The sequence below is a fragment of the Aspergillus fischeri genome, genomic scaffold (genome assembly GCF_000149645.3).
Source record: "Aspergillus fischeri NRRL 181 1099437636266 genomic scaffold, whole genome shotgun sequence".
Taxonomy (NCBI): Eukaryota; Fungi; Ascomycota; class Eurotiomycetes; order Eurotiales; family Aspergillaceae; genus Aspergillus; species Aspergillus fischeri.
Window position 1 is genome coordinate 2,564,629 of NW_001509760.1, and position 23,392 is coordinate 2,588,020.

At 48.4% G+C, this 23,392-nt stretch overlaps 7 protein-coding genes across 7 annotated transcripts; 3 read left to right on the forward strand and 4 right to left on the reverse strand.

The window, feature by feature from the left end:
- Positions 1 to 831: 831 nt before the first annotated feature.
- NFIA_055760 (uncharacterized protein) lies at positions 832 to 1,999 on the reverse strand (the record flags this gene model as incomplete). Its single annotated transcript, XM_001258123.1, has 2 exons — positions 832 to 1,868; positions 1,903 to 1,999. 2 exons carry the CDS (start codon positions 1,997 to 1,999, stop codon positions 832 to 834), a joined length of 1,134 nt encoding a protein of 377 aa, XP_001258124.1.
- A 3,372-nt stretch (positions 2,000 to 5,371) lies between these two features.
- On the reverse strand, positions 5,372 to 6,935 carry NFIA_055770 (putative multicopper oxidase; the record flags this gene model as incomplete). Its single annotated transcript, XM_001258124.1, has 4 exons — positions 5,372 to 6,164; positions 6,245 to 6,393; positions 6,446 to 6,657; positions 6,716 to 6,935. 4 exons carry the CDS (start codon positions 6,933 to 6,935, stop codon positions 5,372 to 5,374), a joined length of 1,374 nt encoding a protein of 457 aa, XP_001258125.1.
- Positions 6,936 to 11,564: 4,629 nt separating this feature from the next.
- Positions 11,565 to 13,844, forward strand: NFIA_055780 (putative C6 transcription factor; the record flags this gene model as incomplete). Its single annotated transcript, XM_001258125.1, has 6 exons — positions 11,565 to 11,657; positions 11,722 to 11,831; positions 11,889 to 11,968; positions 12,021 to 12,667; positions 12,762 to 13,516; positions 13,580 to 13,844. 6 exons carry the CDS (start codon positions 11,565 to 11,567, stop codon positions 13,842 to 13,844), a joined length of 1,950 nt encoding a protein of 649 aa, XP_001258126.1.
- Positions 13,845 to 14,909: 1,065 nt separating this feature from the next.
- Positions 14,910 to 15,750, reverse strand: med7 (mediator complex subunit MED7; the record flags this gene model as incomplete). Its single annotated transcript, XM_001258126.1, has 2 exons — positions 14,910 to 15,434; positions 15,490 to 15,750. 2 exons carry the CDS (start codon positions 15,748 to 15,750, stop codon positions 14,910 to 14,912), a joined length of 786 nt encoding a protein of 261 aa, XP_001258127.1.
- A 346-nt stretch (positions 15,751 to 16,096) lies between these two features.
- NFIA_055800 (phosphatase PAP2 family protein) lies at positions 16,097 to 17,248 on the forward strand (the record flags this gene model as incomplete). Its single annotated transcript, XM_001258127.1, has 4 exons — positions 16,097 to 16,228; positions 16,294 to 16,387; positions 16,441 to 16,780; positions 16,840 to 17,248. The coding sequence occupies 4 exons, from the start codon at positions 16,097 to 16,099 to the stop codon at positions 17,246 to 17,248; spliced, it is 975 nt and encodes a 324-aa protein (XP_001258128.1).
- Positions 17,249 to 17,394: 146 nt separating this feature from the next.
- On the reverse strand, positions 17,395 to 18,772 carry NFIA_055810 (NAD(P)/FAD-dependent oxidoreductase; the record flags this gene model as incomplete). Its single annotated transcript, XM_001258128.1, has 2 exons — positions 17,395 to 17,591; positions 17,677 to 18,772. The coding sequence occupies 2 exons, from the start codon at positions 18,770 to 18,772 to the stop codon at positions 17,395 to 17,397; spliced, it is 1,293 nt and encodes a 430-aa protein (XP_001258129.1).
- Positions 18,773 to 20,027: 1,255 nt separating this feature from the next.
- Positions 20,028 to 22,928, forward strand: optE (small oligopeptide transporter, OPT family; the record flags this gene model as incomplete). The annotated part of the gene is made up of 12 exons (XM_001258129.1): positions 20,028 to 20,291; positions 20,356 to 20,592; positions 20,643 to 20,789; positions 20,839 to 21,037; positions 21,094 to 21,608; positions 21,661 to 21,882; positions 21,936 to 21,989; positions 22,044 to 22,125; positions 22,180 to 22,296; positions 22,350 to 22,534; positions 22,588 to 22,638; positions 22,695 to 22,928. 12 exons carry the CDS (start codon positions 20,028 to 20,030, stop codon positions 22,926 to 22,928), a joined length of 2,307 nt encoding a protein of 768 aa, XP_001258130.1.
- Positions 22,929 to 23,392: the final 464 nt, after the last annotated feature.

The window sequence follows — 23,392 nt, forward strand, 5'->3', positions numbered from 1 at the left end:
TAGCTGCGTGGTGCTGCTGCAGCTGTTGTGGTATCCGGACATTGATGGGATTGGCATGCTGTTGGTGTGTTGTGGGCACCAATCCAGCTGGCGACCATGTCACGGCACTCGGTACAGTGACGAAATAGTTTTGTGCGCCTTGTTGTTTTAAGGGAGGTTGGCCGGAAGACTACATCGTGATATAAATTACTGAGGTCAAAGCTTATCGAGGTAGGGACACATCTAATTTCAGCGTGGGTAGCCAGTGCGGGTTTGTGAGCTGCCCAAGTTTTTCCGAGACCACGGATCCGAAAATGTGAGGTCCTGAAGAGACGCAGAGACTGTAAAGATAATTATTAGGCTGTAGGCTAAACCGGATCTAGGAAGCTCTCATCCATTTCCCTTCCTTATCTCTGTCCACCCTTTCGGGCAGGCTCACATGTTTCTTTATCCGCGTAACCGTCGATTCGTTCAACAAAATGCGACGGCAGCAGGTTTCAGAGTTAAGAATTGTTTTCTAGGTAAGTGAAATGGGCAGAGTTTCCCCGGATATGATACGACGGAAGAGGGGTCCTTCCGGTGATAGGGACTTGGGGGTCTGAAGAGATGGCGAACAACGATTATCTATCCTAGTCGTTAAAGCCCGAAGGATACGTCCATGGCTAACTCTTCTTTCTTTTGGATAGTGGGCGATTTCAGTATGACGGCGAAGATAATCAAGTGCAACGGAGGAGTATCTATTCGGTACCATCAGAAGGCCAATGTCATAAGAACAAACCCAATTAGTTAAGCACCTTACCTGTCTCGTCCACATCATTATTTATAATCCGAGTTTACCTCTGAGATTCTCCGCTATTGTACACTGAAACTGGAGTAAAGGTCGTCTGGCAACATTTTTCTCGGATCTTGACATTTCCAAACCACCAACTTGTCGCATTGGTCATCATACCTGATAACGGCCTTGGCACCACTTTCCTTGACCACGGAGATAATAGTTTTTATCAATATAACCAATTTTGCGAGATCCATCTGGTGGTCTGTCTCCCATTTTTTAAGTTCAAGACTGACATCTTCAACCTCTGGTCGCTCAAACAAACCATTCCGGTGGTAGGCACGGACAAGATTCGGAGTCTGAGATACCCACAACTGCGGAAGAACTTTGTCAATTTCAATACGTCTCTTGGAGGGGCGTGTTTTGATCTCGAGGGTTGAGTCAATCGGTATGACTTGGCCTCCTTTTATGATCCTCAAGGCTGACTTGTCCGAGGCCGCATAGGAAGGTTTTTGAGGAGAAAGAGATAGTAATTTCAGCATGCTGGATATGTCGTCGCTGTCTTGAATCGCTTTCCTACTGTCAGTCGATGCTGTCGATGCCTTTGAAGGTCTCGCAATGTATCCGTCTGTCTCGTAGCGCACCACCAGTTTCATACCACCGAGTCGGTAAGAAATAATCCTATGATGCCCCGTGCTTCCCTCCAGCTGGGCCGTCGTATACGCCTTCTCAAACTCATGCCCGAACCCCTTGTATTGGCGTGGTCCGATGACCTCGAACGTCGTTGTCTCCGCACGGCAGAATATAGTAGTATCGTTCGTGACCTCAACCTCAATAGTAAAGGGCTCCAATCCATTATTATCCAAGCTAGGGTTTACAAATGACAAGAGCTTGCGTATATTGTTTCGATCAGTCACGAGATCCACGGACTGGATATCGAACGTAGGGTGTGCGATATACAAGGCCCGAAACAAAGGTTCAAGCGGTCTTTCTGGGTGGCGGGCGGCGTTCTGGGCTATGTAGATGAGACCAGAGTCTTTCTTCACCTGCCTCTGCGCGGCCTGTGGCGGAGTCCATAGGGCAGGGCTACCGGGGACGGCGATTGTAGGTATAGAGGCTTCAATCTAGTTGTAGGAAGATAGATGTTTTACATCGGTGATTGATACTCTCGCGAAGAGATCTTTGGACTCTCGCGAAGAGATCTTCGGGATCTCTGCGAGAAATCTCGGCGATTTTGATAGAGGCCATATCTTAGTCGCCTAGTGACCTGTTAGCCGTCTAATGATGGAATGGAAGTTTTTTTAAGCGTGGGTGGAGCTACCAAACTCAATATAGGGTGACGAGCATAGTTCATTGAGCCATCATACGATGCTAAATCGGTGGAGTTTGTCTGATAATGCATGTATGCATTACACCATGCAAGTGAAGAGGCTTGCTGGGAACAGTGATGCACGATGTTGCACGTCGGACACTCAGAATGGTCGCTAACCATCACGTGGGGGTATTAAGCAGATCTAATTCGCGTACATACGACATTTTATGGACTTGAGGGGCAACATTACCCAGAAGAAGACAAGCTCGCCAGCGCATCTCTCATGATTCTCCGTTGACTGGGATACACGTACATGTTTGTGACGGGGGTGAACACGTAGTTTAGAGAAAAGCCAGGCTCTTTGAACAAATTCAACCTGGTAGCGTCGCACTGCTGTCTTTCGTGGCGGGGGTTGGAGAGAGTGTAAGCAGGAGTGCAAAATAATTGCTTGGTACTTGCCAATCTGTAATTCCATGGTGGCAGCTGTACATGCGAAGAGCTTGCAGCAAACAGTTTAATGCTCTCACATAGCGTGCCCAATCACAGCCGACCACGTTTACGGTACAGAGTTATTCATCCAACCTCCTCCCAGGATCAATATTGTCGTCTCCCATGATGTGATCAGTTTACCTGCCTTACCATGGTGCTGTTGTGCCTTCTAGATCATTGTCGTAGTACCTTCGCCAGAGCGTGTTTGATTTTCTGGCATGGCCAGGTTAAGCTCTCGAGCCAATGAGCGACTCAAGAGATGTTGCTGGCCCCGTGAGCTTCCTGTAAGGGAGGTCACACCGAGCGTCCTTTGTTAGTCGAACCATATCACATTGGCTATTGAATGCTCACCACGGTTCAATCGCCGCCCGGTGATCTAACACCCAGGGTAGAGTCTAAGCGGGCAACACGTGTATGCTGGAACGCTCAACATCGAAGTGTTCCGCTCAAGGTCAGACGAGCCACCATTCCGAGCGGAATGCATGTACGGTTGGATAGTACTAAACGGGGATTGTGCTTAATAAGTTTGGTGGAGTACGAGTTGCTGAATGAGGTTGTTCCTAGCAGTATCTCCAGCTTGCAACGATGTCACGGACAACGATTTCCTGAATGGATTGTCGAAGGAAAGGGTGATACTCTAGATCAGCAGCCCAGGTAGGACGATGCAGCCCGTGTCCCGAGGAGCGCGGAATACGTACTTTATTTCAACAAACCACTTACAGGTGCCTGGTTCTATCGCCACCCGCGAAGTGCCTTGCCTGATCGTCCCATTCGGGCATGGACTCTAATCCTGCTAATATATAATGGTTAATTCGACGATCCATTTGAACAGACTCAGATCAAGGGCTTTCTCGATAATAACACAGAACGAAAAATGCATCTCCAGGGTGGCTTTCATAGATCAAAAAGGTCCGGTGCAATTGGCATTCCTTCCAAGAGTTTGCCCATATGCGTCTGTAGGTAACCATGTCCCTTGCTTCGGATATCTAGAATCGCGCGCAAGAAAGGCAAAGGACAGGAGTGGAAGGGTGACTGTACTGGCCATCCGATCAACTGTCGGGTGTCTGGATCGATAAAGCCTTCATTGGTCACGCGGTTGTCCGAGACGTCCCTGTATTTGTTCGTAACCAATCCGAGAAAATGACGGAAGCTTTCATAAACTGAAAAATCTTCAAAATAGAGGCTGCCTGCGAAAAAGGCCCAGATCCTGAACGGTTTCCTCAGAACATCTACGGAAAATGTGACCTATGCCGACGGTCAGGAAGTCCAGTTGTTCAAAAGGACGCATGTCTTTGGTTGTTCTTGGAGTATAGATATGCAATTGTGTCTTTCGCGAGGCTCGTATCTCATGCATCAACTCATTGGCTTCATACTGACTTAGGAGAATTAGCCTAGAGTTGTAGGTGTTAGAAAGTATCCAGCGGACAGGCTTCAGGAATTCGTCGTTTGAAGTATTTTCTGTCTCCTCGACCGTCCGCATAAAGTCCTCCGTCGCGTGGAGGTTAGGCGCCAGCGATGATGGGATGTCGAACCGAGCTGCCAAGGTTTGATGAAAAGTCTCAAAAGCTGGCCGGATCGCAGGAGAACGCTCCATGGAGAGTCTCCCATTGGTCGCGAAGTAACGAACATCTTCATGCACCTGATGAGGTGACGGGAGAATACCAGGAGAGAAATCGTCAGCTGTGAGAGTTCTGCGGCGCTTTCACAAAAGAGTGCAACTAGATCATACAAAGACTTGTTAGGTTAGTCAGCACTTGGATAGGCCTACATTAGCATAAGTCCGCTTTAGATACAGGGCCCCTGACTTAGAAACAACACACAACAGATGATGAACACACAAGAAATCATCTCTTTTCATCTAGCGAATCTAACAAGACTCTTGAACGATGGTGCAGAGGCTGTGCCTCTACAAATAGCTGAGTCATTTGGTTTGAGCCGTCCGCATTCTCACAGAGGTCGGTAAACTGAACAAGCTGAACTAAGGTCATCAAGCCCACATTGCAGACTTTTCAGGGGTGATTACTAGGTTGAACTGTCTACTGATTCTCGGCCGCTCAGGAGTGGCTGAACATCGTAGTTGATACTAGGGCGGTCAGCAATGTTGAATTCTCATCACGTATACTCGACCATTGAATACACCAATGGTTGAGAACTTTTAAACGAGATAGGACTCCAGTTCGCCTCTCAGAAGTGCACTTCTTCAATTGACCCTTATTGGCCACCTATGCATTGCGGCGCAGGCACTTATCTCTGGACTTACCTATCAAAAATGAGTCCAAGCCCCAATTGCGTGATCCGTGTCTCGTTTGAATTGGTCTGGTCTTCTGACAGGGCCCTCTTCAACTTGAAAATCCCCAGACTTGGTGAACTCCAAAGCACGATTGCAGAGGCTAAGACACAGTTGTATGGATTTTGGTCCCTGCGCAGCAGCGTTTAACCAGGGGGCCTTTGCCTTCTTTGTCCTCGGGAAGCCATCCCGTCCTTCTTTTTCCCACTTGGAGTGAGATTCGCTAGCTACCGGCGGTTGTCACCTGAGGTGGACGAGGTGAAAGGCGTATAGATAAACAGGGAGAGTAGTCCTGAAGACGCTCGGTCAATGCTGTGAAAGCCTTGGAGTGTCTCCAAAGGTGCATAGGTGGTGGGGATCTACTTAGGTATATATATATTAAAAGACCAACTCTACGATGCACATAAGCTATTCTGAACGACGAATCAGGTTTCTATCGACCGAAGGATAAGAAGTAATCGTCAGGGATAAAAATGGTTAGAATGAGGATAACCTTAACCAGGGGCCAGCATACCGAACGCTTGTAGCCTCTTCATACATGCTGGTCCATGGCTTCATCAACGTAGGGCCTCTCCAATGGCTGAAGCGGACATGGCCCATAAGGGCCACCATACACAATATAGTTTGCCTCCATTCCTTTACTCAGGTGCGTAGTAAAGTGGCAAATCAACTGCCACCATCCAGGGTTGAATGCAGACATCAATACTGTTCTCATTTGTCCCGGGTTCAAGGTGACGGTGGCAGATGTGGTGTTGGAGACGGGATCGAAGATGTTGTCGCCATGCATATGGAAGACGTGGGTGTCGAAGCCCATGTCGTAAAGGTACCAGATCACATTGTCGAGCAAGCACATTTCGAAGGGCGGGTTGTTGGCGTAGATATAGCCGTTCAGCTGCGGATGTAGACATGTATCAGTGGTTGAATTTGCTTCACATGTCTGAAAACTTACAGGGAAGAAATTTGCCGCCATTGCAGGCGTCACATTAGTCGCTGGCGAATTGATAAACTGCGGATACCAAATGCTGTAATTCCCACGGCCATCGGTCACATTTGGATACTGGTAGGACAGGTTCGCGACCTGCACGCCGGGCAGGTACCTTTGGACGTTGTGCAGGGCAAGGAATGAATTCCACTCCTGGTTGTCGGTGTAGAGAAGGATAAATTCACGATTCTGCCGCATGACCCTCTCCATTTGCCCCCGATTGTAGATGATCACGGGCCCATAGGAACCAGCATCCTGGTCTTGATACATGCTGACATACGGATGGTAGGAGAATAGCCGGCTCTCGAGGCCGTGGTTCGGTGCGGAGCTGTCTGCAACGAGCCTGTAGGGATATTATTAGCCATCAGGTCTTCATCCATATCAGATATTTCCCGGAAAAGGGGGAAAAGGCACCATTTATACACAAAACACCATCCTGGAGGAACTGCGTCCCCTACATCAACGGCACTCGTCCCATTGTAGTATAGGCTACCTTCGGACACTTTGGTATAGTACAGCCCCATATTATGCATGCTCGAGAAGAATTCATCCATCTCGTTGACGAACAGGATCTGCCAATTTTTAGTATACAAAAGAAAATGTCTGTGAGTTGTGGATAACAACCTCGATCATATCACCGACTTCAGCGCGGATTATTGGTCCCTGAAACCCAAGCCAGGGAGGCTGCTCAGATCTCGTCTCGAATGTGGCATCTGTATATCCCCTGTATAGCGCCTTGTCGTATCTGGTTCCGATCGTCGTGCTATTGGCGATGTACCCAAAGGTCTGCGCACGGAAGGACTCGTTGAAGGGTACACCGAGCCAGTTGTCCCAGCCTACACATTCATGTTCTCGGTTAGTGTATATGGACGGATGTGCATTCAGATTCCATACCTGTTGGAGCATAATCCCAAGTCTCAACATCAACGGCGACATAGTATCGACGAACAGTACCGGAGAAGTGAAAATTTGGAGGAACATAGTACGGCAATTGCCCATTCAAGCGGGCTAAGCACTCCTCCGTGACTAAGGATTGACGAGTATTTACCATGGACGGCGCTGCAAGAGTGCCAGCAGCCACTGCGAGGAGGGAGAAGAGTATAGAATGCATCATAATGGTATTTCAGGAAGACGTTTCAGGGGGGGGTCTCCGGATTTAAAAGAAGTGTCCACAAATTGACAGCTACCATACACCAGGATGAATGCAGGATATAATATGCCAACTGTCAGTTATCATGGTAGAAGAAGGATGAAGGATGAAGGATGTAGAAAGATGAAAGGTCTGTTTTCCTGGGGATGAAGGACATTGACAATTGAAAAACATGTCAGGAAGGGGAGGCAACCACGGCGAGTGGTACTACTCTGGAAGCGACAGACAGACGGTCTGTCATGATTTCGGAATGATCAACTGCGTTGGAAAGAGGTTGTCGGACCAAAGGAGTTGATTCCTTGATACTCTACTCCTTGTACTCATAGTATATGCGCCAGCCTCATCTTAAGATATTCACAGTGCTAGGACAGACTAAGTAGGTTAAGTAGTGCTTATAAAAGCAGCAATAAGTGCAAAGATCCCAGCTAATAATCACAATCTAAATAGTAGTCTCACACTAGCCCCCAAAAGTCAGCTCTGCTCCATAATTAGACTACTCCATGCCCCTCAGTCCTGACTCCTCTGTACTTTCTTATTGCTGTCCCTCTTGTCCATTACGATATTATCCCCATCACTGCTATGGCCACATATCGGTACTGCATACCATGACTAACAACAAGAAACAAACAGCTAACACATTCCACAGGGAAGCCTGGAGTCTTTTTCAAGATGAACCTAACTTCCCCCCCAGGAGTAACAGGATAAGGACGATGACCACGGATCAGAACACAACTACTACGACATTATCTAAAGCTGAATTGATCTCGGAACTTCGCCGTCTTCGACGAGACTTGCAAGAGCTCCAGTCTGCCAGGTAAGGAATTCTCTTGCGAACATCGCAACGTCACTGATTCCTTTTTCTCAAGCAGTAATCCAAATCCAAATCCCCAAATAAGCGACCGGCCTGAGCCTTCTACCTCCACCACTCAACCAGATAATTCTGTCCCGCATCGAGATCATGGGTCTGAGAAGTCGGAAACAGCCCGCTGCTGGGAATCCTGCTGCAACGGCCGATTATTTTCCAATCGAAGTAACTTAATACGACATCAGCGAGAGCGAAGGGGAGAGTCAGCGAAGCTGCCGTGTTCCTTTTGCGATGCGGTTTTCTTGCGCAGCTCGGCCCGGAATGCGCATGAGGTCTTACTAAGCTCAGAGTAGTACTCGAGCTTGGATTGTACCTCTGGAGTGGGCCGCCCTGACGGAGGCTAGAATGTCCCCTGAAAATGAACAACTTGATTGTGCGAGAAGTCAGTTTTATCGCTCAATAGTCACCTGCTGCGCTTGGGGGTAAGGAGCCTTAAGTTCCTTTGTTTGGAGCTCGTATAGCTGATTCTATGATCGTCTTTGACAAAACGTAGAGATAATGGGAGTGCAGAAAAGGACTTCTGGTTCATCAATCCGTGTAGCTCCATATCTATGTGCTTGTTGGCCAAGCCTTGTGATAGGTACGACTGCTGCACGCTGAGGCGTTGGTACAGGCTGATGATGATACCTATTTCTTTGCCGCCCACACTCTTACCTACCAGGTGCTACACGCTCCTCGAACTAGACTACGAAGTCCCGCCCCTTTCATCATACTAGTGCCAAAGGATATATGGGAGAGCAAGCGTCAGCAATTACGCGACGGAAGCAACTCTCCTCGAAATCAACTAGATCGAGCACAATATCTCCATTTCCGAGCCCCGCTGGGTGCAAACAATTACAAAACGTGTGTTTGACCCGATAATTGTATGTACCCTATTCGACAGTCCTATATTTGGATGCAGATATTGTTCTTACACATCCGATTGATTCCATCTTCAGCGACCCGGGTAGGCAAAAAAAAGATAATCCGTTGAACTATGCCAAGGGAAATGTTTTAGCGCAGGATCAGCTTCAAGAGAAGTATACCATGGCCGTCTCACCTGAGTCTGGAAAGCTTGACCATCCATACCCCTATCTTGATACAGAACAGAGGAATCCATACTTCAACAGCGGCTTCTTCGTATATTCGCCTAGTACTGAAGACTTCGAGCACTACATATCCCTTTTAGAAGAATCAGAAAGACTTGGTACCACGGCTTTCCCGACCAAGATCTATTGAATTATACGCATTATTTGGAGGGCCAATGCCCTGACAGAAGTTACATTGCTCCGGGCATCTGAACTAGCCCAACGACAATGACTTGAATGGTGGGATGGCGGGTTTACATGCTAAATGGTGGAAGGGAGAATTTGTGTCGCCTTCGGTTAAGGAGTTCGCATTGTCCAGAAGATTGGAGATGGAGGGATACTGGATGGGTAGGGTTTACTGGTCTGGATGAACCGTGCTGCTTTCCTTATTGAATAGGCTACTAGAAATAAAGTCAATGTGCCACGATTGGCTCCATCGAGTTGAGTAATTATACTTGGTCAGCAATATAGTGCGGTTGGTGATCGCAGGCTTGTCAGTGAAGCCACAAACAACCAATAGGCAATGAAGAGGCTAACTAGTTTCCATTCACTGCTATAATACTAAACGGTGTCCCCGTGAGACTAGATAATGAGAAATTATAGGTGGACATAGAGAGTAGGTAATTCTTCCTCGGCTCAGTCGCATTTTACCCCGGCGCATTTAGAAAAAGGAGACATAGGAAAGGTATATAAGCAGCCCTTACGCCTTGACAAATGAGTATTCATGATCCCAACGCCTACTTTACATCCATGATCCCTCCCCTCCTCCTCTCCAAGTAAGACCAAGCAAGTAAGTGGTTGTTGAATAGTATGTAATAACGAGCTAACCTATAATAAATATACAATAACCCTGAATCATCTCATAAAGAGGTTCTTGATAGATCCGCCTCTAAAACAGCAGGAAACTCCCTCCAGAACTCAGCTCCTCCTAACCAGCAAGAAAATTTGGAGCCCTTGAATATGGGCTGTGTTAATGGGGAATCTTTAGCACTAGAGAAAGTCGGAGATTGGGGAGCTGAATTTAAGAGGTTTTATGTTAACCCTGAATTTGTATGCGCAGAGCAAATTTTCCAGCACTTACTAGAATGTAGCGCATTGAAATCTCTAGCCTTTGTATGTTATCTAACCAGTAAAGCCAACCCCACCTATATAAAAGTTAAGTCTTATTTGCAAAACATATTCGCCATCCTCAGTCGCCCAGGGTCAGCATAATGGATAAGATATTAAAGACAAGCTGTGTGCATATAATTATTTTGCGAATACTTATGTGCGAAGGAGCTGAGGAAGAGCCTAGGACTGAGGCAGGACTGAGGAGGGCAAGGAAGTCACTTCAACCCTTTAATGGCTTAAGGGTATGCCCTTGTTTGGAGGATCCTGCTTGACTTACATAGTCTTTGGTCACATGTACCTCAAAAGACCAGGTCAAAGAATATATTAATGACCTTGAAAAGGGCTCATGGATCCCTCTACAGTCAATAGTATATGTAGGATCTAGTAATATACAGTATGCCTGTCCCAGCCTTCTCTGGCCTGGTAGTGCATTTGTATGTCCTGAGCCATGTAACAAAGGCTGATTGCCACTCCCTTACTAGCCTATATTCACTTCTGTAGCATGTTAGCAATAATAGGCATTCTACGTCATGTCTTCTGAACATTTCATCCTATACTCTTCTTATTTCTATTAGTACTTAAAAGGTGCTGCTGCTACTGCATAAGCACCTGCTCCAAGATCTTACTTAAATTAAGGTACTAGGGATACTACCCTGTCTGCTAGATAACTAAGAGTCAAGGATTCATTATGTTGACTATTATCACTCTGAAGCGTAGGCAGGACGAGGATTTTTTAACTACAAAAGTCAAAGTCTCTATATGAAATAATGTAGGGTTTAGTGATTTTTATTATAGCACATTACAGCATAACGAACTTGCGTGTTTTATGATCATTTCTGTGAGTCAGTACTACTCCTTAGGATTATAGGTGAACAGAAAATTGTAGACCCTTCTACGTCATCAGGACAAAGTGAAAACTATGCCCTAAAAGAAGGGGAATGTGCATGGATATGGTTAGGCTTGGCTTAACGACTTTTATTTGGCTGTCATGTGGTCCTCAGGGTGAATAATCAATCCCACTCCGTACGTGTTCAGGCAATGATCAGTGAGTGATCAGGGACTGTCCGGAGGGCTCCGGGATTGCTCAGGGAGCGATCAGGGCACGCACTTTCTCTCTCCGGTCACGATCCAGCTGGCTCAGTGAGCAAAAAGCGGCGGCACTTCGGACTGAATCTGGAAATGGAAAGTTGCACAGTTTCCGCAGGAAAACAGTTCAGTAGCTGCTGAATTGCCCCTTATGTTCATCCAAACATCTCTATTTGCCTACCTCATTGTTTCCTCCATTAGTACCCAGTATACTGCACTCGATACAGAGTAAACAAACAACATCAACAAAATGGTGATAAAGCGGTGATACTCTATTCCGGCCCGACTCTTTGTCAGCGGGACTCGGAGTATTTTATCTTTATCGCCTCCGCCGTTCTAATAGTTCGTCACTAACAATGCCGACGGCTCGTCTGGGACTTGGCTTTTATGCTTAGTTTAAAGAAATATTGGCTCTAACGTGCGCCAATATAGCTTAGAGGCTCATCTCAGATGAACCCTCCTGTCATGTCAGGTGCGGGACCTGAGGAGGAGAATCGTGAAGCCCCGTCCTCTCGGAGGCGAACTGCGAGGGCTTGCGATTCATGTTACAAGAGGAAGGTAGTACTACTTTTGGGAGAGAGCGGAACCGCCTCCGCTGAGTACTGACTGACGGTGAATGCAGATCAAATGTGATGCTGCTGTGCCACAGTGTAATTGGTGCAGTCACCATAATATTCCTTGCACCTTTGATCGAGTGATTCGGAGGAAGCGAAAGGAGAACAGTGAACCAGCGTATGTAGATGAAATTTTGATACGCGTCTAAGCTTCCATAGCTGAATATCGTTCTAGGCAACAGAAAAGCTCCTGTTTGGCGGAGCGAATAAGCAGGATAGAGAAGCTGCTATCGGAGAGCCTACTGAAAGAATCTGGTGTGCACCCCTCCTACCTCTCGATATGTCATATTGAAACTTACCCTGACAGGTGTCCATCTCTCACCGAGCAGTGGCAGCTCGGATCTTGATTTCTCACGACATCCCTCACCTCCAAGCCAGCCTCAGGTTTCGTCCTCGTCCGTGATGTTCCATTTCGCCGGCCGGGAGCTAGGTGTCATCAGCTCGATGACAAGGATCCCGTTCCTGCTTCCTGAGGGCCGACAATGGATTCAAGCACGTACAGGACGACAGATTTCCGACGATCAACTCAACAGTTATTCCCGGCCACCGTGGGAGAAACAACGAGCATTAAGCTCAAACCGGTATTTGACGAGCATGCTGCCTCAGAGTATGTTTGAACTTCCCGATCGACATGCGGTTGAAGTACATTTCGACATCTTCCGCACAACTCTGATGCAACGGGTGTTTCCGATTGTGGATCCTATCCTATTCCCTGACACCATCAAAGCCGCGTACTCGCACTCGAGTGTGAGTGCCAGGCGAGCAGACGTCAGGGCCTGTATTCTATCATTTCTTGCCTTTAGTTCTATTCTCCAAGTTCCGGAATACAAGGATAGGCCGCTTGGCCTCCCGCCGATCGACAGCGAGGGACTTGCCCTCAAGGCTCAATGTCTAATCCCGCAGGTTCTCCGGGAGGATGCAGGCTTAGAGGGTTTGCAGGCGCTTATCATCATGGTGAGTCGTCATGCTGGCCTGGCATCTTGCAAATTGCCGTGCAAGCTGCGTGACTTTACTGTATCGTTCTTCAACAGAGCTGACAAATTCACAGGCGCTCTTCGAACTAGTCACTGGTAATCTGTGTACAGCAAACTACTACGGTTCTGTTGCGGCACGGATGGTATATTTGCTAGGAGGCCATACCTATCCCGGCCCCATGAACTCATTCCCCGCATCTCCTGCCGAGCACCTCGAGCAGAGAAAGAAAAGTCATCTCAGGAACCTATTCTGGCTTTGCTATACGATCGAGAAGGACGTGGCTCTCCGCACAGGACAACCACAGGTCCTCTCGGACGAAAACTGCGACCTGACGCTCCCCCCCGGTTATGTAGAGCAACTGTACAGCAGCTTGGGCATTCACCACCAATCCCGAGAACTGCCGGACCATCCGATGTTCCCAGTCGATCTACGCCTGAGCATCATAAAATCTCGAGCCTATAGCGCTCTATACTCGTTTCGAGGGCTCCAGAAGACAGACGCAGAGCTGCTGAAGGAGATCCGCGAACTGGATGACGAGCTGGAAAGGTGGAGGATGTCCGTGCCGCCAGAATGGAGACCTACCCTGTCTTTCTCGCACGAGACGCCGGATCCAAACGTCAGCATGCATTCCGTCATGCTACGGCTGAACTACCACCTCTGCATGACAATCATCCACCAAGCTAGCAGTCGGTGCCAATCATGGGTCCAGGGACAGGGCGGAATGATCGAGGGCGTAAGTTCGAGCCTGGCTCTCTCTGTCGAGGCGAGCCGCTCCACATTACTCTACCTGGAGTCGGCCGAGCATGTTCTCGTTGACGGTGTTTTCTGGTGAGTCGTCCCCATCTTTCGGGTTTTTATGGAGTCTTGCGAATGCTGGCTAACTCGACCAAGGACCCTCATCTTCTACCCCATGTCGGCTCTGATCGCAATCTTCTGCAACATCCTGCAGAATCCGTCAGATCCGCAAGCAACGAAGGATCTGGCGTTGCTTCGGACAGCAACATCCATCATGGAACGAGTCTTCTTGCGCCAATTGATGTCCATAGACGAGGTCGTCCACATAAAGATGGTTGCAGATTTCGTGACGGAGCTTTACACGTTCGCATCATGCGCTGTTGAGAAGGCGTGGAAGGAGCGCGCGGGGCAAGGCTCTTGACTCGGTTATAGCTTTGGTTGAATAGACTTGCGATAGATTCTACTTGTGCTGGCCCACAAGGACTTGATAGATTATGGATGAGCGGGCATTTGATGATTCTACTCGGTTCAGGGACATGGTCGAAAGCTACGTGACTTTTGAGCGTAAAGAGACAGACTGGACATATGCAGGCTAGCCATTTACACAATTCGCGGGATTAGTTCTAAATATGCAAGACAACTTGATCGGAAAGACATCGATTTATATTGTATTGGTTCCATTGCTACTTGAATGTCTAAAGTCAGGAAACCTAAACCAGCGAACATTAGCAACTGATCAACAATGTCGAGCAGTGAAATTGAGCGGTATAGAGAGCAAGCTTTCGCAAGCCTGATTTCAGATTATAATGCACAGATGGAATCAAGAAGTACTTTGTACTTTCATATGGGGTTGAAACAAAGAGATTGGCATATTCATCATTTGAGACCATGACGAGATAGTAAGAGAGAGGCTTACCGAATACTTAAGGGCAGTAGTTGCTCGACTGTTTTGAGCGATTAGCATTACTGGATGGATCAACAGTTCTACCTTCATAAAATAGAACTGTGAACTCCCAATGCTGGCCAAGATGCATAGTTTAAAAAGATGGAAATGTCGGCTGAAATTCCGCGGGAAGTTTTTAAAGCTCGCGAAATTGGTGCGTCACGTGATAGCCGGATGAACTAATTTCCCGTACACAGCTGACAGACGCATGGTAAGCTTAGAACGAGAGCATGCAAAACATAAATTACCGCCTTCATTCTGGGGGTATTTGCATTAAGATGACGTTTTCCATGGCTGGTCCCGAGCTGTATCATGGGGTGCTCGAAACTGTCTGCCTTGGCGCTCAATTGGCGATCGCAGCGCTACATTCGCGCGTTCATGAGAGTTTGACGGTTTTCCCAAGCGTCAAGCACGCGCTAGGCAGTAGTGTAGAATACCAGAGAAGTATACTCTCAAAAGCGAGCCGGAGAAAGCTGTGTAGCTGCTCTCTGGACCATTCCGAGCACCATATGCGGAAGAAAGATGATGGGGCGACTGTCGGCCTCAATCCGTTCCATCCAGGATGTCCCAAACAAGTCGAGAGCTGTTGGCATTGTTGGCATCTTGATCGCCAGTAGTGCGCTTTGCCGTATCGTTTTCTCCCGACTTAGAGGCAGAATCTACGTCGATTCCCTGAGCTTTCAGCTGCTCCAGAAAACCGTTGATCTCGGCGTGCATCTTATCCATTTGTTGTATCTCTTCTCGGCTCCGATTGAGCTGCTCCTCCATCATCATAATCAGAGACTCCCGCGCTTGGTGTGGTCGATAGAGGTTGAGAAGATGGTGGGCGTTGATAAAGAGGTTTCGCAGGTCCTCTACCTTTGATTGGAATTGCTCTGGGGTTATCGAGAGGATACCGACGAATTCGAGGAAGTTTAGTAATAGGGACTTGCTGATTTTCAAAAGATAGTATGCATGGTTGAACGGGCGAGATGGTTGCGACGGCTTGTTGGGGTCTGTCTCGGTTGGAGTTGAGGGATAGAGTTGTTCAATACCCTGTTCCTGCAAAGACGGCAGAGTCGTAGATAGCTGAAATTCATGGTAAGTAACGAACAATTGAGCGCCTTGTATGTATTGGACCTACACTCTGTAATTCTCCAAAGACGCTGTATTGTCCCGACATCGGTATCTCCGGGGGCACAAGGAAACGGAGCTCTGGTGGAAGTTGGAGAGCGCGCAATTCAGCAGGAGTCCACTTCTTCTTTCGCGGTTTCCCGTCTTCGCCCTTCGATGCCTCTTTTTTGACCTCCTCTAGTCTCTTGAGATTGTCCGGTGTGAAGTGTTTCCAGAGAGGAGGCGGCGGCGCGAAGGCCGTGAGCGGTCTTGGTTGTCCAGCTTCAGCCATGAGGATTGCCAAACGCCGAATGAACTTCTTAAAGTAAATATATGCAAGGCGTGAAATTCCTGAAGAGTGTTGAACTCAATCTCAGCAACTTGTGGTGCCAGAAAGCTGGGTTGTGGTCCTTGAAGAGGATGCAGAGATTCGACGGAAGTGGCAGTGGCCCGTGCTCAGGCACTGACGACAGCACCGCCAGATTGCTCGTGTGCCTTGAACAACCAACTGGCGCTGCTGTCTCGAAGTTTTCACTTATCACTATCTCCCCTTTATTTCTCCTTCCTCAATGCGCAGTTTGATATGCGCGGGGAGCTTTTATTCTTATGAGTAATATACTCGATCGAACATCACGGAGATGCCTCGCAATGGCATGAATACTGGGTCGAAGCCGACTGTAATGCCAGACGCTCTGGCTCGGTTTTGCCAACGTTCATATCCAGCCGTGGACTATATCGCTTTAGCATGTTTAGCAGGGATATGGGTTATGGTAATTCCTTTCTGTATCTGGGGTTGAGATACGGTTGCGTTACTAACGGCTCTCATGGTTTGCAGATCCAACTTTTCGTGGACCCATTCCACCGCATGTTTTCTCTCGATAATAGATCTATCCAGTATCCGTTTGCCGTTATAGAAAGAGTCCCTGTGGGTGAGCATGCTCGGAGTCTGACACCGGTTTGTCCTATGCTCATACATTGCCAGTATGGTCGATTATCTATGCTGGAGTCGTCCCACTCCTGATCCTGCTTTGCTGGGCGGCCATTTTCCGCCCCAAACCATACCAGGTTCAAGTCACTATTCTCGGGCTGCTTGTCGCGCTTATGTTGACATCCCTGATTACGGACATCATCAAGAATGCGGTTGGGAGACCTCGACCCGATCTTATCTCGCGGTGTATGCCCAAGAAGGGCACTCCGGCCAACACCCTGGTAGCCTGGACGGTCTGTACACAGTCGAACAACCACATACTCCAGGAGGGATGGAGAAGTTTTCCCAGTGGTCACAGCAGCTTTTCTTTTAGTGGGCTAGGATACCTGTCAATGTTGGTTTCGGTCACAAGATTGTTGCCAAGCTACCGATGCTAACGCGTGCTCGATGTAGGTTCCTCTCCGGACAAATGCATGTATTCCGCCCTAGAGCTGATCTCTGGCGCTGCATTCTGGCTTTAATACCGATGTTGTGCGCGCTGATGATCGCAATCTCGCGCCTTGAGGACTATCGGCACGATGTCTATGATGTGACCTGTGGGTCTATCCTTGGCCTGATTATTGCTCATTTCTCCTACCGACGCTACTACCCTCCGTTGCGATCTGTCGCCTGTGATGTTCCACACGAGGCTTATGAAATCGTCGGTCCAAACGGCTTTTCTAAACTGCCAGGCGATGAGGAACAACATATCCAAGAACGAGGTCTAGGCTCACGCGGCTGGGAAACCCAAACATATCAGCTGGAGGATCTGCCTTCTCATCACGATCGGTTGCACCATCCCTCCTCGGCTACTCCTGCATAAAAAATGGAATGATGACACCACGCACCTTTCTTGAAGAATGGTGTACTGCAAGCATGCATACCCTGGTGGTATGTGCACATGTACGATGACTACTTGCATATATGTAGAATAGCGCTTTGAATTTTTGGGCAGATTTGCTACCTCACTTATAACTTGGAAATATCTCTATATTGTACATTTGTCCACTCCTTGACGTCGTGGAAGTCCATTACTCTGTTGGGACCCCCGAATCTCCCCAGAGTATCCTTCCAGTTGCGATTGGCAGCAATCTCCGGGTTCCATTTGATCAGTTCGTGGATCTTTTGAGGAACCTTGCCTTCCATAGCATCGACGATGAGATTGCCTATTGAAGGTAGATATTTAAATCCTTAAAAAATCAATTGGTCAGCTCTTGCCGCGCTTAACATCTCTTGATGTGAAAGACTTACCTCTGCCGGAAGCGCCGCAGCCCAGGACAAGCGAATGGTACTGAGGATGGCGATCGATCAAGAACTCGCGGTTGGCAGTGTCGGCGCACCAGCAAATCCTGGCGAAACTGAATGGACGGTCTGCAAGCTGTGGCATTGTCTCTTTAAGCAGAGCTCTAACCCTCGTCTCGGCTTCTTTAGGAATCTGAGTCTTTTCAAAGGGAATACTCATCATCGTTCCGTCAGCAGACTGCACCATATTGGTATACCCCGGATGTTCGTCGCAGATCTTAATCTCACCGCGCTCCTCATCTGGCTCGAAGAAGAACCCCCTCTCAATGTTGAAGATAACTGGGATGTTCTTGTAAAGAGCCCGCTCTTCAGGCTTCAGAGCGATATGAACCAGCGTCCATGCCGTTGGACGGAGCTGATTCTTGAAGTCGAGGAACTGACCGGCGCTGGCACCGGCGCAGAGGAATGTGCGCTCTGCACGCCAAATCTTGCCGTCTGCCGTAACGGCACCTTTGACATCGTTATTCTCAAATATCAGAGTGACTACTCTGCCCTGAGGAGTGCCAGTCACGAACTTCACGCCCATTCTCTGAGCCTCCCTTGCAGCAGCCACGAGCGCATTGCGAGCATGGGCCCAACCAGCTCCTGAACGCGCAAAGTAGCCCTTCCAGCCGGGGAATTCTCCCTGTAGAACACCCTCAGGAGCCAATTTGCGGAATTGCTCCGGCCGTGTCAGTTCCACAAGGTTGGGATCCTCACCGGGCCTGACACGGACCCCAAGGCGGTCCAAGCCTTCCTGGGAGCAGGCGGACATGAGCAGTCCAGTATCGTGATAGTATGGTTTGAACAGGGGGTCGTTCTTCCAGCCATTGAACGCTTCTTCAGCCAGAATCTCGTTGATCTCGATTTCGTCCTTGTTGTTGCTGTATTGGCCGGAGGAGATGACTTTGTTCACATCATTCCCAGCCGAGATGGCTGAGGGAACGGGGTAGGGATCCAGAACCGTCACATTTGTGTATCCTCTTCGTGCCAGGTGGAGAGCAGTCGATGTGCCCCAGGTGCCTGCACCCACGATCAAAAGGGAAGATGACTTGGTCACTGCCATGACGTTGTCCTGGCGAGTACGAAAACGAGATATTGAGGATTTCAGGAACACTATGAAAGTCGAAAAGGAATGACTTGTTGTGTTGATCAGACTGGTCGCAGAATGAGAGTGTCCGACACCATGACGGTCAGCTTTATACGCCCCATAGGAAGGTCATGGCATGATCAATGAATTGTTGATCTGTCGCAAGTATTCAGACTACATGCAGGAAGGTCCACGCGAAGTATCTGCTGTCTTATAGACAAGCTCGCTCTTTATCGGGTGTCTTAAGTTGTCTGGCCCTGACCGTCTGAACCGCACCTCAACGCATCACCCAATCAAGTTGAATACGTGGATTTCCCCGCGTGCAGTGTCCGGGTGACTCCAACATGACTCCACTCTGCCCTGATAACTCGGATTAACTCCTCAGTGCAATTAAGTAAACGATTCAGCAGTCTTTAGCCTGAATCAATCGAATCCGAAGTCGGCCATGGTTATTGGTATTATTCGCTTATCCACCGTTTTGGCGTCGGATTACGACCGAGGATGGTATCTTGCTCCACTGGGTCCTCCATCACATATCGATTTTGGTTGGAATTGGTTGACAAGCATGATTGACTGATAGGACTGTCTGATACAACATCCAAGTAGAGATAACGATGGCTCCCATTTCGGACTGTTCGCATCAGTCCATTGAAACCCTATCTATGGTCATCAACCCTTATGAATGGACACCTAAGCATGCGCCAATAGTTAACGATAGGGCCTAGACAAGCCTACCAAGTGTTTAGCATGCGCCGGCTGATAACCTTGGCCAACATCCCGGCAAATGGCGTCTTGGTTTCTCGCTTGGACCTTACCTCACTTTCTGATTCCTCGTGAATGGCCGGTGGCGTCGATCTCAGTTTTGATGGCACCTAATCAATCACCAGCATTCTCGGAGCTTCTGGCGTCTGTCGCTTCTTTTCCCCACACTACGGTTCATGCCGACGCGATCAACGTCTCGGATAGTTCTGGGGTAGGACCTTCCGTCTACCAGTGTTTCTATCTTTTCTCTATCAAGGTTGGGGTTCCCCTCACTTCGCCCGCGATAGAGCATCCGGATTGATAACTATTGGAAAAATTGACGAGATGGGCCATGGTATAAAGATGCACAGAATGGCCACCATTGAGGTCGACCATTCTCCTCGAGGAACTCCATCCTTTTCTCTCTCCCTCATCATTGTGCTTTCGCAGAGAACAGGATCTTGCGGTATCACTGTTGGACCCAGCTGTTATGGCTCCAATTCAGTCACAGGGTGCCGATGTGGAAGTTTGCCCTGGCGACCCATCATTGCGCGATGAAGGCGTCTCTAAGAAGCCAATAACGGCCGAAGAGGCCATGGAGATTGCCATCGGAGAAAGCAGTACAGTCGAGTATACGATAGATTCGGATAACTCGCCCTATTTGGAAGTCCGAGCTAATGTGCCCAACACTGATGATCCTACGCTACCTATCAACACATTTCGGATGTGGTTCCTGGGGGTTGTATTCACCTTGGTAAGCGCAGTTCTTCATCAGCTATCGATTTACGCTGTCCCTACTGACTTATGTATCTATGCAGGTCGGCACGGGTGTCAACCAATTCTTCTCGATGCGTTATCCGAGTGTTACCATCACGTCCCTTGTGGCGCAGCTGGTCAGCTACCCTGTAGGGTGCTTTTTCGCAAAGGCCTTGCCGATTATGAAGATCCGCCTCTTCAATCGGTGGGATCTGGTCATCAATCCTGATCACCATTTCAACATCAAAGAGCATGCTGTGATCACCATTATGTCGAATCTCAGTTTCAACCAGTCATGGGTGAGTGACCACCGACCTTGGAGCAAAGGAGTGCCTCTGACAAAGAGTAGGCGAGTGCTATTATTCAAGCACAAAAAGTCTTCCTGAATATGCCAACCCCAGTTGGTTACCAAATCTTGCTTGCTCTGTCTATGCAGCTGTTCGGCCTTGGCCTGGCTGGACTATCATATCGATATATTATTGAGCCCCCGCAGATGGTATGCAGAGTACTCATTGCAGGAAGAGAAAGAAACTGACCACCTACAGATCTGGCCTTCGACGTTAGCCAATGCTGCACTGTTTCAGACACTTCATAGCGGCGCGAACCCGATCGCTGACGGATGGAGGATCTCTCGTTATCGCTTTTTCTTGTTTGTCTTTATTGGGAGCTTCTGCTGGTATTGGCTGCCCGGCTACATTTTCACCGGACTGAGCACATTCGCTTTCATTTGCTGGGCCGCTCCAAGTATGTCCTCAATTCCTCCCAATGACATAAGTGTTGTCTAACAAGTCATTTTGCAGACAACAAAGTACTTAATAATTTGTTCGGAATGACCACCGGACTTGGATATCTTCCCACAACCTTTGACTGGAGCCAAATTGCTTACAATACCTCCCCCTTGGTCATGCCATTCTGGGCACAGGCAAACGTGTTCGCCGGCTGGTTCTGCGTTTATGCAGTGATTGCCCCAATTCTATACTACACCAACACATGGTTCACTGCATACCTCCCTCTGACCGGATCTGATGCGTACGACAATACTGGCAATGTCTACAATTCGAGCCGAATTCTGGATGCGAGCGGCGTCATTGACGAGACCAAGTATCGCGAATACAGCCCGATCTTTCTGCCTGTGACCTTTGCCTTGAGCTATGGACTCGGTTTTGCTGTCCTCAGCTGTCTGATCACCCACGTCTTGCTCTACCATAGCAAGGATATCCTTAGCACATTCAAGGGCGAAAATAAAAAGGATATCCACGCAAGACTGCTTTCCCGCTACCCCGATGTTCCATGGTGGTGGTTCGGAATCCTGACTGTAAGTTCAAGCGTCTCAGCAATCTTCCCTGGCAAAGGCTGACACCCGACAGGTCATCGTCGTGGCGGTAGCAATCATGACTCAGTATGTCTGGCATACAGGGCTTCCATTCTGGGGCCTCTTTATTACTCTTGCCCTTGCGGCAATCTATGTGATACCCGTCGGAACCGTCTATGCCGTTGCCAATCTGAACAGTAATGTTCTGACCGTACTGGGAGAGATTATCTCGGGTTATACGCTGAAAGGAAAGCCCCTTGTGCTTCTTATCTTCAAGGTAAAGCGCAACACAACGTCCGTCATGACCAGCAGTCGCTTATGGTTCCTCAGTTCTACGCATACACCGGATTGAGTCAAGCAATGTACTATGGTGCAGATATGAAGGTTTGTCCTCTCGAACTCCACGTCTGAAATACTCCGCTAATATACTGCCTACAGCTCGGATTGTACATGAAGATCCCGCGTCGGACATTATTTGTTGCCCAGCTCGTCGCTTGTATACTTGGAACTCTAACCCAGAGTGAGTTTCACACACGAGTGTTGCTATACACTTGCTGATGACCTTTTCTCCCAGATGGTGTTCTGATATGGATGCTTGGCAATGTGAAGGATGTATGTTCAAGTGATCAGCCTGACAACTTTACCTGCCCGCAAGGCCGAGTCAATTACAACAGTGCAATTTTCTGGGGTGGTATGTCTTTGCCGATCTTTTATCTCCAGTCGCGGACTGACAGGTTTATCCAGCCATTGGGCCCGCGCGACTATATAACATCGGCCAGAGGTACTCTGGTCTTTTGCACATGTTTTGGATAGGAGCATCCCTTCCCATCATTACATACTTTATCCGGAAGAGATTCCCTAAGTCACGGTTCATCGATGCAATCCACTGGCCGATCTTCTTTGCAGGCACTGGAAATCTGCCACCGGCGGTATGGATCTGTCTCCTAGATACGGTTCTTGTTAGCTGACTCATACGAACTAGACCGGCATCAATTATACAACTGCTTTCGCAGTCAGTTTCATCTTCAATAAGGTGAGCTTTCCGCGCTCTAGACAAGATGCCAATCATGAAGTACTAACGGCCGGCAGGTCATCAAAGGCCGTAGACCGCATTGGTGGGCCAAGTACAACTACGTGTTGTCCGCTGCTCTCGACTCTGGCGTCGCTGTTGCCGCAATTCTGATATTCTTCGCGCTGATCTTTCCGGGAGTCAGCTTGAGTTGGTGGGGAAATACCGTCAACAGCGGGACAGTTGACGCAAAGGGGACACCCTGGAAAGAATTGGGCCTGAATGAGACGTTTGGCGAGAGGACTTGGTCATGAGCATCATGATGCATATCAATGATATATGTCCTATTTAGAGGTTCGCGATTTGCTGAGATCAACATCTGCTAAAAATGTATGTACATGCCTCAGGCATATAGAATCCCCGTGGGGTGATAATCGCGTGTTCTCATTGGTGGATGTCCCTGTCGGAGCGGATTCTTCCATCCTTATCGATCCATCCAGAAATAATGACTCCGATTGCGATGGTGAATAAGCTCCATCATCCTTCATCCATCTCATCTAGCTCAAACTAGACTTTTTGAGGGAATCACCGGACTGTATATACTCGTACCGCCTTGGCAAAGTATATCCGGTGCTCAAACCACCTCGTATTCGATTGTCAAGACTCTCGAGATTATATTTGCCACTGGGGTTCGAGAAAAGTCCGCAACCTCCTCTTCATCCCCTCTCAAACGCGCCAATGGTCCCTGCAGCATGAAACTGGCCATGTAAAGGGTCCC